Raw genomic sequence first — 14,639 nt, forward strand, 5'->3', positions numbered from 1 at the left:
AGCCAAGATGGTAGAGATCGAGGCCGCCAACGCCAAGACGAAGGCCAAAGAAGTGGCTCTCGCGAGCATGATGACCGGGGTGGAGATCATGAAGGTGGATCTCAACACCGTGTCGCCAAGGAATAGGCCATGGTTCGAGAAGATGCGGGCTGACATGCTCAAGTTCGACGACGAGTGATCTATGGCGGCGAGCGCCGTCTTTTTTATGCCGACAAGTGTGCTGGCATGACCACGGGGCCCGCGATGGCGTGGTCGAACGCAAGTCCCACCCTTTTTTATGTGCTGGCATGTGTGTCGATCGGCTGACGAGTGCGACAGCATGAACTATGACGATATTTTCTGAAGCCGGCATTGTATGCCGATGCTGGCATAATGCCGACATAGTGAGACATGGCCGACATAAAATGGGTCGGTGCGTTGGGCGCACTGCCGACCCAAATACAAAACTGGACAAACGCCGGGCAGGCGGCCGACCCAAACGGACAAAAACAAACAAATATGCCGTCCGTTTGGGTCGGTCCGTTGGAGTTGCTCTTAGCACCTCATCTAATCACCCGTCCATTGGAAGAGGTCGAAAAGACTAAACTCTTCTCACGCGGCTTCACACGCGAACCATATTCTGTAGTACCTGCTGACTTTCGAATCAGGGTCAGTCCAAATCATGTACCATCTGTAATCCAGTTGCACCGTAGCATCTTTTAACTAGTACCACTCCGCATATACAGAACTGAAACCACCACTTGCCATATGGAGCACTATACACACATCTAGGCATCTAGCTCGACGCGCGGCAGCGACACGGTCGACATGACTGTTCCACTCAGTCACAGGTACGAGTCCAGGTAAGCGTGCCGGCCCCGCCTGCCGAACTCGAGCAAGCTGCCGTAGGCCCGGTCGGCCACCCCGACGAACAGCGCGCCCGCGTCCGGGCTGAACGCCACGCCGGCGATCTCCCCGAACAGGCCGATCTCCTGCGCGGCGCCGTAGCCGGCCCGCGCGTCGTACACGTGGACGAAGTCCGCCGCCTCCGCCGCCGCCAGGAACCGCCCGTCCGACGAGAACCGGAGGCCCCGGACCGCGCCGATCCTCCCTCCCAGCACCGCGAACGGCGCCGACAGGTTGCGCGTGTCCCACAGCCGGCACGTCTTGTCCTGGTTCCCCGTCGCCAGGACGTTCCCGCCGGGGTGCCAGGCCGATGAGAACGAGTAGTCCAGGTGCCCCTTGAGAGTCGCTATCTCCTGCAAATGTAAGCAAGAACAATGCTCAGTTTTTCTGCTGGTGGAATGAAGGGGGACTCGAGGCTATATGATCTGATGATCGGTTGCGTACTTCGCCCGATTGAGCGTCGGCGATCACGCAGTCGGAGCTGTCGCCGAGAACCGCAAGAAGCTTGCCATCAGGACTCACCGATGTGTTCTGTGAAGGACATGACAACTTTCGATTCACCTTCCCGGAGCAAGAATAGAGTTCAAGATTACTGAGGAGGAGCTCAGAGTAACTCACATTGACTGACCACGGGAAATTAAAACGACTAAGCAGGCTGCACCTCTCAGCATCAAGAAATTTGACGGTGCAGTCATTGTTGGCCGCCGTCGCTCGAGTAGCGCCGCTGCATTTTGACAACAGGAAATCCGATAGTTGATCACGTATTGCCCACAAATTCAGAATCAGAATATTGACGAAACTGTACAGTTCTTACCTGGGAGACTCGTACACATCTACAGCATTCGTGACAGAATTTTTATTATCAGCGACATTCGTACAGAATACCACCCCGGGCTTGTCAACATACTGTCGAGAAACAATTTCATGAGCTAAGATACATAAAATGGCTGAAAATTCAGCGCGTCTTGAGACTATACCTTGAAAATCAGTTCGCCGCGGAAACCGCCTGCTACCATGAAATTGTCTTTTAGGGCCATTGTGCTGATCTGCACCCTGGACAGTGTCTGAGCTCCATGCCCCTTCTGTGAAGCAGAGAGTATAGATCGCAAGTTAGATATACTACAAAAATAACAGAAAGAAGGCACACCTTGAAGAGATGCAAACCTGCTTTGGAACAACTTGGCCTGCAACGCGGAGCACTTCTGTCCCTCTTTGAAGAAGAGAAGACCAGTGCATCACTGAATTGTTCTGTGCCATGTAAACATCATGCTTGGATGTGGCCCACACAAGATTCCTTAGCTGAAGATACCAAGAATAGGAATGGTCAGTGCCTTCGGAGTAGAAAATGTGAACAATGCTTTGCAGGTGCCGTTTATCCAAAAGGAAAAAAAACGTAGTTGATTGTAGCAACCAAACACTGACAATTTGATCTTGACGACATGCTTAGTGATAATGAAACATATGTTCTCTATGGTCTTACAACATTACTGAAATTATCTTACAAACGACTGCATTAAGAAAGGGAACAAAAAAGGCCTAGCAAAACGGCAGATGAGAGCACATTACCGTATCCATAAGAATTTGCTGGAATACCGATTGGCAATGTGAGTTGTGTCTGAAACTGCACAAACCGAAGGACCAATAACTTCCTACACAATCATGCACATTTCTAGGCATCACTCCCATTTGACCAACTCCACTACAGACTGTAACTCTTCACCAATATGGTTAGGACCTAGGAGTATTTCAAGATGTAGCTAAAGGAATACCTATGTCTAAAACACCAACCATCGTAAGTAACATACAGCTGAACACGCATTTGGTTATCTTACCTGAAACTAACTGAAGACAATCCAATGCAACAGTTTATGGTGAGTTAGTGACCATATTTTCAACTCCTTACAGAAGTTCAAGGGCTAATGCAGACTTTTTGCACATCGGTGCGGGTGCAGCCGCACACTATTTATAGAAATTTAAAAGAGGATAAGCAGATAACCTCTTTCAGGAACCGGAACCCATAACCATGATAATGAGTTCATGGAAATAAAATGACATCAAAATGTCAAATAGTACAATAATCAACAGACGAATGTATTCCGAGAATGCAAGACATGCACACACAATTCACTCGGCCAATAATGCAAAAGATGTAGCATTCAAGGACTTTTAGTAGGTCAAAGTTAATACCATAAGAAGTCCTGCATAAAATTTTGTTAGCATCTCTCTAAGGTTCAACCTGCGAAAAAGAAATAGGAATATGAATAATCTAACCGAACCTCGCTATAATAACCTATCATATCATATTCCAAAGATGCCATATGACAGTGCCAGCCACTGAGGATGCTCAACCACCTGCTTAAGAACCCTGTTGAATCCATTGTATTGCAGTTCTATCCTAATATACAAGACCGCTAATTGCAGAAATGAAACTACAGCTTCAGTTACCAGATCAGACACAACTTATAACATGACCTGCACTCACTGTTACGCTATAGTTGCAGTCTATACCAAAGGAATAAACACGAATGAAGATTAGAAGCTTCACCTAACGAAATCAAAACCGGTCAAAGCTTCAAGAATCTCACAACATCTACAAAACAGAGTAAGAACATAAAATGCACAACGCTAATATAACTTGAATATGTCATGCATTCACCAGTTATTATTTATATGCTTTTGGTATAAGTTTTCCTCATACTTGTTTTTCTTTTTGGAGCCGAAGACATAAGCGAAGAAAGGACAGAGAGGGAACAGTTAAATATTTGCACTAGTAAAGGTAAACAATGAGGTGAATACTGAAAGTTCTTCTACTGCATATGAGGAGTAAAATGCAATGCATTATGATGTAGTAACTGTGGGCGGCCATATTAACAGCTTGTGCTATTTTTTTTCCGAAAAGTAAAACATTCCACGTAGTTTGAGTGCATATATTTTTCCTTAAAAAATATTGAAAATTGAGCTAACTATAGTGAGCAACAATCACAAACTCTGTGGAATTCTTTAAATAATTGAACATGTTGTTTAACACCTTTGATGTTAAGGTTCTTATATCAATGCAAAAATAAATATCTTAGAAAAGTGGAAGAGAAATGTACCTGAAAATGCACTATCGTTGGCTTGACAAGTCGTGTGTTGAAGCAGAAATCATAGAACCTGTCATTTGTCTCCACTTGTTTGCACTCCTAGAGAAGGAGGGGAGGAGATAAGTCAAACAGCTAAAGGCTATCATAAGAATTTAAACTATATAACAAACAAACAAATATTCTTTATGGCATTATGGGAAGATGTATTGTTTGCTTGGAGTATCACCTCCATAGTTGAACCTTAGATACCAAAACAAACCTGACCATTTTTTGTCAAGAGACAACTAGCAAGGTGTGATAAAAGAGTTTAGGTGAAAAGGTTGCATAAAAAGCATGTGTTTATGGAAGTGGAACACGTTTGGTGCTAATACTTAGTACTAGTTAGTAACACCTAACCAAACAATCAAGAGTATTTTACGAATATGATTAACACAGAGTGAGCTATCTCACATTTATTGGAACATTAGCACAATGCCGGTGCATTGCCACGAAGCAAAAAAAATTGATGAGAAGTTGGACCATCAGCTTAGGAGATTTTCAAAAAAATATTGGTGATGTGTGACTATCGCGCGGCTCAGGGTTTAAAAGAGAGCAAAAAATACGAGGACAGATTTGCATGGGGCAGGCGTTGAAGAATCTTTTTTTTTATAAAGGACATATTTTAATATCAAGACAATACCAATTATACCGGCCTCTGCAACCAACATAATATCAAGAGCTAGTCAAGACATCGAGGATGCACACAGCAACCTATTACAAAAAAAAACTCAAACAGCAGCACGCAGCAACAGGTAACACCAACTACCGCCCTTGGCAAAGCAAGAACTGCGAGAGAGGTTTTTCAACATGAACCTGAGCATGTGTCAGGCCGGGCTTGTAAGAGCCCGGCCTTCAAAATAACAGCCCGCACTATCCTCTTTTCTCAAGCCCAAGCCCAGCCCAAAGTCAAATCTGAAGCCCGAAAGCCAGCCTGAAATTCACTTTTCAATACTTGCACATGCAAGCCCGGCCCGAAATCTAGAAAAATAGAAGCCTGAGCCCATCCCAAACTACCATCCGGACTGCAAAAGGAGGCCCGAGTTAGGCCCGATTGACAAGCCTGACCCAGGCGGGCCTTGGTTTTTCAGGTCAGTTGTCAACCGGGCTGCCCATACCCGGGTCCACTTCAAGAATAACGCCCCTAGGAAGGGAACGACATACCGCGCCGCCACTGCTGGATTCAACCACTGAAGATCGGATCATAGGTTTTTACCCCGAAGATCAAATCCGAGCAACTCCAAGCAATGCCTTCAGGAGCAGGAAGGCGTGTAAACACCGCCATTGCCATGTGCAACGAATTAAGGTTATTGTTCCCACACATGAGTAATAGTGGAAAAAGGAGAGGTGAACTCACAACCAACCCCAACCTTTATAAGCAAGGAAAGAAGATGACAACTATCATCACAATTGGCATGAAGAGTCAAAAGGGCGATAAGCAGAAAAACAGCTTTGCACCAATCCCACTCGTGTTGAATTGTACAACACCAAATCTCACCATATCAAACCCCTGGTGTGACCTCGCGAGGTTCTCATAATTCTTGTAATGCTCCAGCCTCATCTTGCGATACTGATCTCTACTGTATTTTAACCTCTCCCATGGTATCCCTTGCATGTCTTTTCCATTTCTGTACTGCACGGCTGATGTATCATTCTTATGCTTATTCTACAACAAGAACAAAATTGAGGTCTTAATGGCCTTTAAACAAATGAAAGAATGCAATTGTTCAGACAAACCAAATAATTCAGACTAATCTAATAAAAAGAAAAAGTAACATATCTAGAAAGGCTCAAGTATCTGTATGTTATACTGCACCATTGAAAACTAGCACAATATTACTAGAAATCATAAATGTCCATCCGCACATTCCTACATCATGATTTAGTAGGTGTCCCAGTTGTTGGCTCGTTGCCATCACATATGTCCACCTCAATAGTGATGTTGTTGTATTTCGGCAGGCACTCCAAAAGCTAATCTAGCACTAAAATTTCCTTTTAGTGCCAACCATTTCCACTAGGTGGGGCCATCGGCAAGATTTGCAAATGTTATCCTACATATTCCGTGGCTGAATTGCCAACATGCTTTATTTAGCTTTAGCAGAATTAATGTGTGGTCTGCACGTAAGAACACTCCATTAACCACCTGCTTCCGTATTGAAGGATTGAACCAACACACGAACTACTAAATTATTACTCCCTCCGTTCCTAAATACTTGTCTTTCTAGAGATTTCAACAAGTGACTACATACGGCGCAAAATGAGTGAATCTACACTTTAAAATATGTCTACATACATCCGTATGTTGAGTCCATTTGAAATGCCTAGAAAGACAAGTATTTGGGAACGGAGGGAGTACATGTAGTGAGACTTGGTTAACCATACCGGGCTTGAGGGATGGCCGTCGCGGCCGCCGGAGAAGCCAAACCCGTCGGAGTCGAAGTGGTCGTCTTGCAGGTCTTCCAAATCGTCGTTCAAGTACACGGCCATCGTCCCTGCCAAGGAAAACCACAAGAATCGCGTGAATTCCAGAAAGGAATCGAGAAACTCTGAGAAAAAGACTGCAACTTGCGAACAAGAGTCGTGCAAGCGCAGCTCGGCGGCCGGCCAAAACCTCCCAAACCACCGAGACGAGCGGAGCAACCCAGCGCGGCAGGGAGGGAGGGAGGGATCACGCATTCGGACGCAGCAAGACCAAACCCTCCAAAGATAATCGGCGGAAAAACGCGCGCGCCGACGGCAGCACCTATGGCGGATGATTTACCTCCCTGGGAGCCGGAGGCCTGCAGCGGGCGGTCCTGCTGGCCGGCACGGAATCTCGAATCGCGGTGGAGGTCCCTGGAGGCTGGAGCCCTCAGGATTCGGAGAGGATTCGGCGCGCGAGATGAAAATATCCCCGGTCGTTGGTCTTCGAGCAGGAAAGAATATCCCGGTGGTGGAAGTGGCGAAAGGGGAGGAGAAAAGCGGTGCGTGAGCCGAGGGAAGGAAAGCACCGCGTTAACTAGCCCGCGCCATTTCTATTTTTTTTTCTCGGGTTTTTTTTAGTCTACCACGTCTTAATTTATTCATAAAAAGCAGGAATTTCTGCCGCAATAATGTGCAGAATACAATCTGGGTCCATTGACCCAAACTTTGCAAAGATTATTAACCACCCCCTCTTTTGCTAACCCATGCGCAGCTCCATTCGCTGTCCTCCGGACCCAAGTCACCTTCCAGTCCCTTGTGGCCAGCATGTTTTTCACCTCCTTAATCAAAGGTCCCAACGCCGATAAATCATTTTCCTCACTCTGCAGCTTGCGTACCACCTCCAGGCAGTCCATCTCAAGGTGTAATTTCGCGAAGTTTAGATCCCCCGCGAGTTGCACTGCCCTCTTACAAGCTTGGAGCTCTACCATTGCTGGGTCCCTGCCCATAGGGTAGTAGTGGCAGGCTGCTGCGACGAAAGCTCCTTCTTCATTCCTAAAAACCACACCACCGCCCCCTTCTCCCCTCCTTTAGTAGATGCCCCATCAATATTCGCCTTGATCCACCCTTCTTCTGGAACACTCCACTTTTGGACCGGGATTAGTGACGGAACTTTGCTCGCTCTACCGTTAACATTCTGCCACTCTTCCATAAGTCTCCTAACCATGGCTGCCGTGTACGCCGCTTCCTCTATCCTCCTCCCATCTCTCGCATTATTTCGTGCCATCCACAACACATATAAAACCTGCACCATTATAGCTCGAGCATCGTCCGACGCTTCAGCAAACCATGATAGAAGCCATTGAGCTAGTGCACTCTGGGAGCTTACTGACTCCGGCGGGATCGCCGCCGGTGCTCCCAATTCCGAGTACAACACCTTCCAAAACTTTGCAGAATGTGGGCATCTCCAAAACCTGTGTATGTTCGTCTCCTCTCTTCCACACACCACACAGAACACCCCAGGCTTAATCTTGCGCCTATGAAGCTCAAAACCCACCGCCAGCCCGTTTCGAATAAGCCGCCATGTATGTATTTTGACTCTGCCCGGGGCAACCGTATCCCACAGATTCATCCATGCTCTATGCTCTTCCACCGAGGAGGACGTCCCCGGGCCGCCAGTCCTAGCTCGTTTTAGACCCATGCATAGGTGGTATGCCGATCTAACAGTGAAAACACCATCCCTCGTATAGTTCCATGCGAGATAGTCCTCAACAGTCGGCCCCCCCACTGAAATTTGCAAGATCTCACGGGCCTCCGCCGGCGGGAACATGTTCTGAACCTTAGCCTAGTCCCATCCGGTGCTTGTGTTATTCAGCAGGTCCCCAACTCTCGTAATGCCCGGGACAAACACCTGGCCCAGTGGCTTCAGGCTGCCCTTTCTTGGTATCCAATTATCATGATGTATACGCACTTGTGAGCCATCTCCAGTTCTCCAAATCAGTCCTTCCAAGAGTAGATCTCGGCCATGAAGAATGCTCCTAAACGTGAACGACCCCCCCCCCCCCCCCGCCGGACAAGTGGCACTGAGAATGGAGCTATCTGAGAAGTATCTCGCTCTAAGAACTCTTGCACACAATGACTCTGGCATCTGCAGCATCCTCCATGCTTGCTTGGCTAGTAGTGCTTGATTGAAGGCTTCTGGATCCCTAAAACCAAGACCACCTTCCTGCTTCCTAGTGCACATTTTATCCCATGCAATCCATTGTACTCTTTTCTCACCATTAGCCTCACCCCACCAGAAGTTAGACGAAATAGATGACAGGTTCCCGCACATTTTCTTTGCGAGTTGAAAACAGCTCATAGTGAAAGTAGGAGTAGATTGAAGTCCCGATTTGATCAACACTTCCCTGGCCTTCTTAGACAGCCCTTGGCCCTTCCATCCTGACACTTTTCCCTTTGCACTCTCCTTGACGTATTTAAACGTTCCTTCCTTGAATTTTCCCACCACCGTTGGTAGGCCCAAATATCTCTCCCCAAGAGCCTTAGAAGCTATGCCAATTGTTTGTTTAAGTAGCTCTTTATCTTCATCGCCACTATCTCTCCCAAAAAATATAGCAGATTTCTCCAAATTGACTCTTTGACCGGACACCACTTCATAATCCTGCAAAATAGCGCGAAGACAAAGGAAATTGTCTTGGGATCCCTCCACGAAAACGATACTGTCGTCAGCAAATAGTAGATGAGTGACCGTGGGGCCAGTGCTCCCAAACGATACACCCTTAATCCTCTTCTCCTCCTGGGCATGTTTAAGCAAAGCTGAAAAGCCCTCAACACAGAAGAGAAAAAGATAAGGCGATAACGGGTCACCTTGCCGAAGGCCCCTAGAAGGCAAGAATCTGCGAGATAAGGCACCATTTAGTTTCACTGAGAAACTCGCAGTCATTACACACCTCATGATCATCTCTCTCCAGTGAGCAGAGAAACCATATTTTGTCATTAACTTGATCCAGAAAGATCCACTCCACTCTGTCATAAGCCTTCATCATGTCAAGTTTAATTGCACACAGTGGCTTCCTCCTCTTCCTCTTCCTGATAGCATGAATGCACTCGTATGCCACCAAAACATTATCCGTGATTAGTCTTCTCGGGACAAACGCACTTTGCTCCTCCGCAATCAACACCGGCAACACCACCTTGAGCCTATTAGCCAAGGTTTTTGACGCGATTTTATACAATACATTGCACAGACTAATTGGTCTGAACTGGGAAAGCGTCTCAGGTGAGGCCACCTTGGGGATCATGACTATAATTGTATCGTTGAAACCATCCGGCGTTGTCCTCCCTGCCAAGAAATCCCGAGAAGAATATATCTATATTTATATATCTACATTTATCTCTACCTACTTGAAAAGGATGTAAAGTCCAAAAAAAATTAAAGGCATCTTCGACACGGACCCTCAAAAGACCAGCAACCGTCCGGACAAAGTGTTCAGACGCAACTTCTCATTCAACGTGGTACCCCTTGATCTGCGGACCAGTCCAGTTGTCCGAATAGCCGCAAACCGGATGCAAACTGAGGTGGCTCTGTGTGTCCGAACCGCCATGACATAGGACTCCGACATCCCTGACCCACTCAAATCTTCTTCTGGTCCACTTTCCTTCCACTCCGCCCTACTTCTCCTTTACTTTGCATCTGCACCATCCTTCTCACCCGCCGCTGCACCTCTCCGGACGCCGCCTAGGCATCCTCGGACGTTTGCATCCCTCACCCACTCGCATGCTCGCCTTGGACTATGCCACCGTCCACCCAGGATCCGGCTGTAGCCAGGTACCCTCTTCCCCCTACCAACGCCGTCCATGGCGGACACCACACCTTACAGGTGTTCGATCAAATGCCATATAATTTTTGTTTTGAACATCTCGTTGTTTTTTAAAGTAAGCACGATGTCTGGATACTCGATGATGAAGAATGAGTTGTTGTATGCATCGAAGATTGGATCTGCGAACTTTGTAGGCATAAGACAAGGGCCTCAATGTTTTGGCCAAACCAACATGTTTCTTCACACCTCGTTGTAAAGGATTGTTCATGGAATGTTTTTTTAATGCTCGTGGCACATAAAAAATGTTCACAACACTCACATAAACATCTGACGTTTTAAAAATGTTCATGAGAACGTAAACAATTATCATATAACTTTTTAAAATGTTCACAACATTTCAAAAATGTCCACTCATTTTTATTTTTTTATGAAAAGGTAAATAATTATTGTCACAATTTGAAGGTATGTTGATGACATGTAAAAAAATGTTCGATCCTTCTTTTTACAAAAGAAGGATTAAAATATGAAATAAAGCAAAGCAAAGGAAAATATAAAGAAAAAATAGATATAAAAAATAAAAATAACACCTGGAATTTCCTAAAAGTGGGAGGAAGGTTTCTAAAACCGCTCCTATGAAGGTTCCAAACTGGTCCATTCAGGTCCGTAGAAGATTCATAAAACCACTGGAAAACGTTGTTGGGCTGGCTCATTTCATGCGGTACTGTAGGTGAGCTGACGGTGCGTCTCATAGTAAGCGAGATATAGCACTGACTGGCTGGACAAAGGGTTTCATAGCACGGGCTGAAATGAGCCCGGATGAACTGTGAGATTGAAAAAACTAGAAGAACGCCCGTGCGTTGTAATAGGGCCACATTAATTTTAAAAATTCAATATTAATATTCTCATATATATCAAGTGATATTGGCGATCTTTTTTATCATCAAATCCTCACACACACACTCTCTCCCTCCCTCTTCCTAACTCTCTCTCCCCCTCTTCCTCTCTCTCTCTCTAACACACACACACACATCTATCTTATTGGGTACGGGACCATAATCCATCTATTTCACACACGCACACGCTAGTGCATAACAATATAGATTATGTGTATTATATTTGCCACTACAACTGAGGGAATTAATTTCATGTAAATCGGCCAGCCACAGCTCCAAGAATACGCGGAGGAGGTGGCCCGGGTCGGCGTAGGCGCTGTTCGGCGCGGGCCACAGGCCCGCTTCCAAGTGCGTCTGTGTGACGGCCACCCACGCCGGGTCCTTCAAATGCCGCTTCCACCGCACCAACTCCCAGGGCCACGGCCACGGCCAGGGAAGCCGCCTTTCTTCGCCCCCTTCACCAGCCGCGGCCAACGCGGTGCCGCGGCACCCGGTCTTGCCGTCCTCGTCCTCCGGCACCGTCGCGAGGCAGTGACGCGGCCCAAACATCGGCCTCGAGAATCAAGAACGCTCGACAACGGAGAGGGAAGGAAAGATCATATACATGTCATAAGAAAGGGAGTTTATTTACTGCTCCATCGATGTATTGTTTCCTTTGTTTGGAGATTGATTACCATCCATGAGTTAAGGTAAGGTTAATGTGATTGAGCGATTTTTCTGAAAATCAAGTATTTGTTTTTTTAATTAATGTGATTGAGTAATTTAAGGTAAGGTTAATTAATTTAGATTTGATCTTTAGAGATTGTTCGTGATTGATTCTATATTACTAAATAGCTTGCGCCAGTATGGAAAGTTCTGATCTGTTCAGATTTTTTTCGTTGTGTGAGAGGGTGACGCGAAAATAAACCGATAAAGTGGGGGAGGGGACGAAAAATAACCTACGAAAAAAATCAGCGAAGGTGGGAGGAGGTACCAAAAAAACCATAGAAGGTGGGACAAAAAAAACCTGAAAGCGAGACTATCAACTGCTCCATTAGGAGTAGAGATGAAGAAAAAAATTCTGATTTTCTTTTTGGAAAACATTAAAAAAATTAGTGCTTGCAAAGTTTCATCATGGAATTACATTTGTGGAAGTCGTGGCAAAAAAATGATGATTCGAAGATGCTACTTTCAGAAGCATTTTGGGGAGCTGATTTTATCTTTTTGCCATGACTTCCACAAATGTGTTTCCATGATGAGAAAATTTGAGCACCTGAAAAAAATTCTTATTGTTTGCCAAAAGAAAAATCAGAAATTTTTGAATTGTTTTTGATTTTTTTTCTATTTTTACTGTTCATGTCAAGAACATTTGAGCTCGAGCTCAGATTAGGACTTTGGCGACTGTCATTGTAACCACTAGTTGTTGTGGTAATGCATTTCTGGAAGTTTGCTTCTTTATTGAGACCTCCAAATGTGCATCTTGTTTTCTCACAGTAGTGTCTGACAACATGAAACCGGACGTGTTTCTCACTCTGTTTATATTTGATGTGCTCCAACGTTTCTTCTTGCCAGTCTCAGAACACTTGATTCTACGAGAGAAAAAAGTTCTTGACAAAAGGAGCAGATACTTCCTTCACAACAAAGGAACACTCCTCCAATGTCCATAGACATAGCGGGCTTTAAAGGACAGTTCCAGGATACAGTTCATGGATTCAGGAGAAGATGAATTTCAACACCTTATTTTTTTCTGCTTTCCTTACAAAATAAATCAACAGAACCTAACCAATCAAAACTGTAGTAGAAGAAAAGAAATAACTATTCAGATATCCTAAGGCTTTCTGCCTAGTGCCTAAATCTGCACTTTGATGCTCTGTTCTTCTACCCTCTTACCAAGGACAGGCAGGGGCTGGGTAGTGTCATATAATTCCACTTCGATGCTCTGTTCGTCGTCCTCACATGAAGAAGTTGGGCGCACCAAGGCCGAAGGTCGGGTCGAACTCGAAAAGGCAGTCCATGCTCGGGGCCGACACGGCTGTGAGCGCCGACACCACCTCCTGGAGGTCGCCGTCCAGCGGCCACTCCGTGTACGCGCCGGCCGGCACCGGGTACGGTGACATGGTCAGGCCACCGTTGGAGCCGGACTCCACAGGCGAGGCCATCGACGGCGGTGAGACTGAGGTGTTGTTCAGGGCGCCGTGGTCCGCGTCCACGGTCAGGCCGGCTCTGAGGCTCTGCAGCAGGCTCTCCGCGTGCGGGTTGTGGTGGTTCGTCGGCGGCCTCCTCCCGCCGCCGCCGCCGCCTGGCCTGCAGGTGTGCTGGCCGTGGTAGACGATGTCGAAGAGCGCGGGGTCCTGGTCGGCGCGCTGCACCTGCTTGGTGGCGGGGCAGCCCTGCGAGTTGCGGTGGGTGCAGCGGTAGTAGGCCCTCGGGTGCCTGGCGCCGAGGATGTCCTTCTGCCCGTACTTCCTCCAGCTGTGGCCGTCGTCGCCGGGCCACTCCGCGCCGCCGGCCGCACTCACCCTCACCTGGCTCGTCCACCTCGTCGTCGCCTTCCTGCCAAGAACCACGAGACACCAAGAATTCAACAACAATTCGGTGCATTTTGGATGATCCAATTCCAATGGTGCTCTGTTCGAGCATGGGCTTTGTTTTTACCTCTTCTTGGTGTTGGTCCTGAAGGGCTGGTCGGAGACGCCGCTGAGGGAGCTGGACGTGCTGGAGGGCGTCGTCGGGGCGTCGGGGAAATGTGCGGCGGCGACGAAGCCGATGGACCGGTCGGTGAGCGCGAAGATCTCGGCGGTGAGGGCGCGGCACAGGTCGATGGAGGCGTCCGGCGCGTGTAGGTGCAGCTCCAGCTGCCGCACCAGCTCCTGGACGCGGCACAGCTCCGACACCACAAGCTGCAGGTTCCCGCGGCCGGCGCCGTTTCCCTCCACGCTCTCCATTGCCGCGGACACGGAAGAACACGTTCGATCGGCGGAGGAGAAGGAAGGAAGCGAGGAAGTGATCGGCGATATCTCTCGATCGCGAGGTGCAGGAGAGGAGGCGGTGGTGGTGACTGGTGAGAGGCGGGGAGACGAGCCATCTTATAGCGGCAGGGTTCAAGTCAAGTGAGGTGGAGGGGATTTGTTTGACTGGATGGGGATTGTTTGGACTGCCACTTGATTGGTTGCTGCCTTGCCGGGTACGGGTAGGGTTTTGCAGCTGCGGGCCGTTTTGCCCGTGAATTAAACACTTTCTATCGGGGGTGTATGCCCAAATGTTTAGATGGTCAAATGGATGGCTTTTATTTTTTTTCTTTTTGACAGTTTTTTTAAATATAGTATAATCGAATTTGCTTACATACACAAGCATATAGATAAATGCATGCACGCACATCCTATCTCTATGAGCACATCTCCGGAGGCCGGCATAACATTTTGAGATTTTATGAAGTCAGCACAGGAGCTTCGCGGTCGACGGGAACGTCTGCTCCCACTGAACGAACATCGTCAAAAACCTAAAATAAATCCAGGGATAATGCAAGCATCAATATCAAATAC

General features: G+C 47.1%; 2 protein-coding genes across 12 annotated transcripts; both read right to left on the bottom strand.

The window, feature by feature from the left end:
• Window positions 1-542: 542 nt before the first annotated feature.
• Window positions 543-6,998, bottom strand: LOC123187891 (uncharacterized WD repeat-containing protein C2A9.03). 11 transcript variants are annotated; one of them, XM_044599876.1, is made up of 11 exons: window positions 6,387-6,496; window positions 5,503-5,670; window positions 3,981-4,067; window positions 3,431-3,475; window positions 3,073-3,121; window positions 2,050-2,184; window positions 1,863-1,967; window positions 1,700-1,791; window positions 1,504-1,609; window positions 1,330-1,416; window positions 543-1,238 (listed from the first exon to the last, which is right to left on the bottom strand). In XM_044599876.1, exons 5-11 carry the CDS (start codon window positions 3,103-3,105, stop codon window positions 825-827), a joined length of 972 nt encoding a protein of 323 aa, XP_044455811.1. In that variant the 5' UTR covers window positions 3,106-3,121; window positions 3,431-3,475; window positions 3,981-4,067; window positions 5,503-5,670; window positions 6,387-6,496; the 3' UTR covers window positions 543-824. The 11 variants fall into 11 exon arrangements, with proteins under 11 accessions (XP_044455811.1, XP_044455809.1, XP_044455805.1 ...); XM_044599874.1 differs by having other exon boundaries at window positions 2,452-3,121; XM_044599870.1 differs by lacking the exons at window positions 3,073-3,121; window positions 3,431-3,475 and adding an exon at window positions 6,766-6,998.
• A 5,808-nt stretch (window positions 6,999-12,806) lies between these two features.
• On the bottom strand, window positions 12,807-14,165 carry LOC123184976 (transcription factor WRKY19). Its single transcript, XM_044597002.1, has 2 exons — window positions 13,753-14,165; window positions 12,807-13,650 (listed from the first exon to the last, which is right to left on the bottom strand). Exons 1-2 carry the CDS (start codon window positions 14,040-14,042, stop codon window positions 13,050-13,052), a joined length of 891 nt encoding a protein of 296 aa, XP_044452937.1. The 5' UTR covers window positions 14,043-14,165; the 3' UTR covers window positions 12,807-13,049.
• Window positions 14,166-14,639: the final 474 nt, after the last annotated feature.

Source organism: Triticum aestivum, chromosome 2A (genome assembly GCF_018294505.1).
Source record: "Triticum aestivum cultivar Chinese Spring chromosome 2A, IWGSC CS RefSeq v2.1, whole genome shotgun sequence".
NCBI lineage: Eukaryota > Viridiplantae > Streptophyta > Magnoliopsida > Poales > Poaceae > Triticum > Triticum aestivum.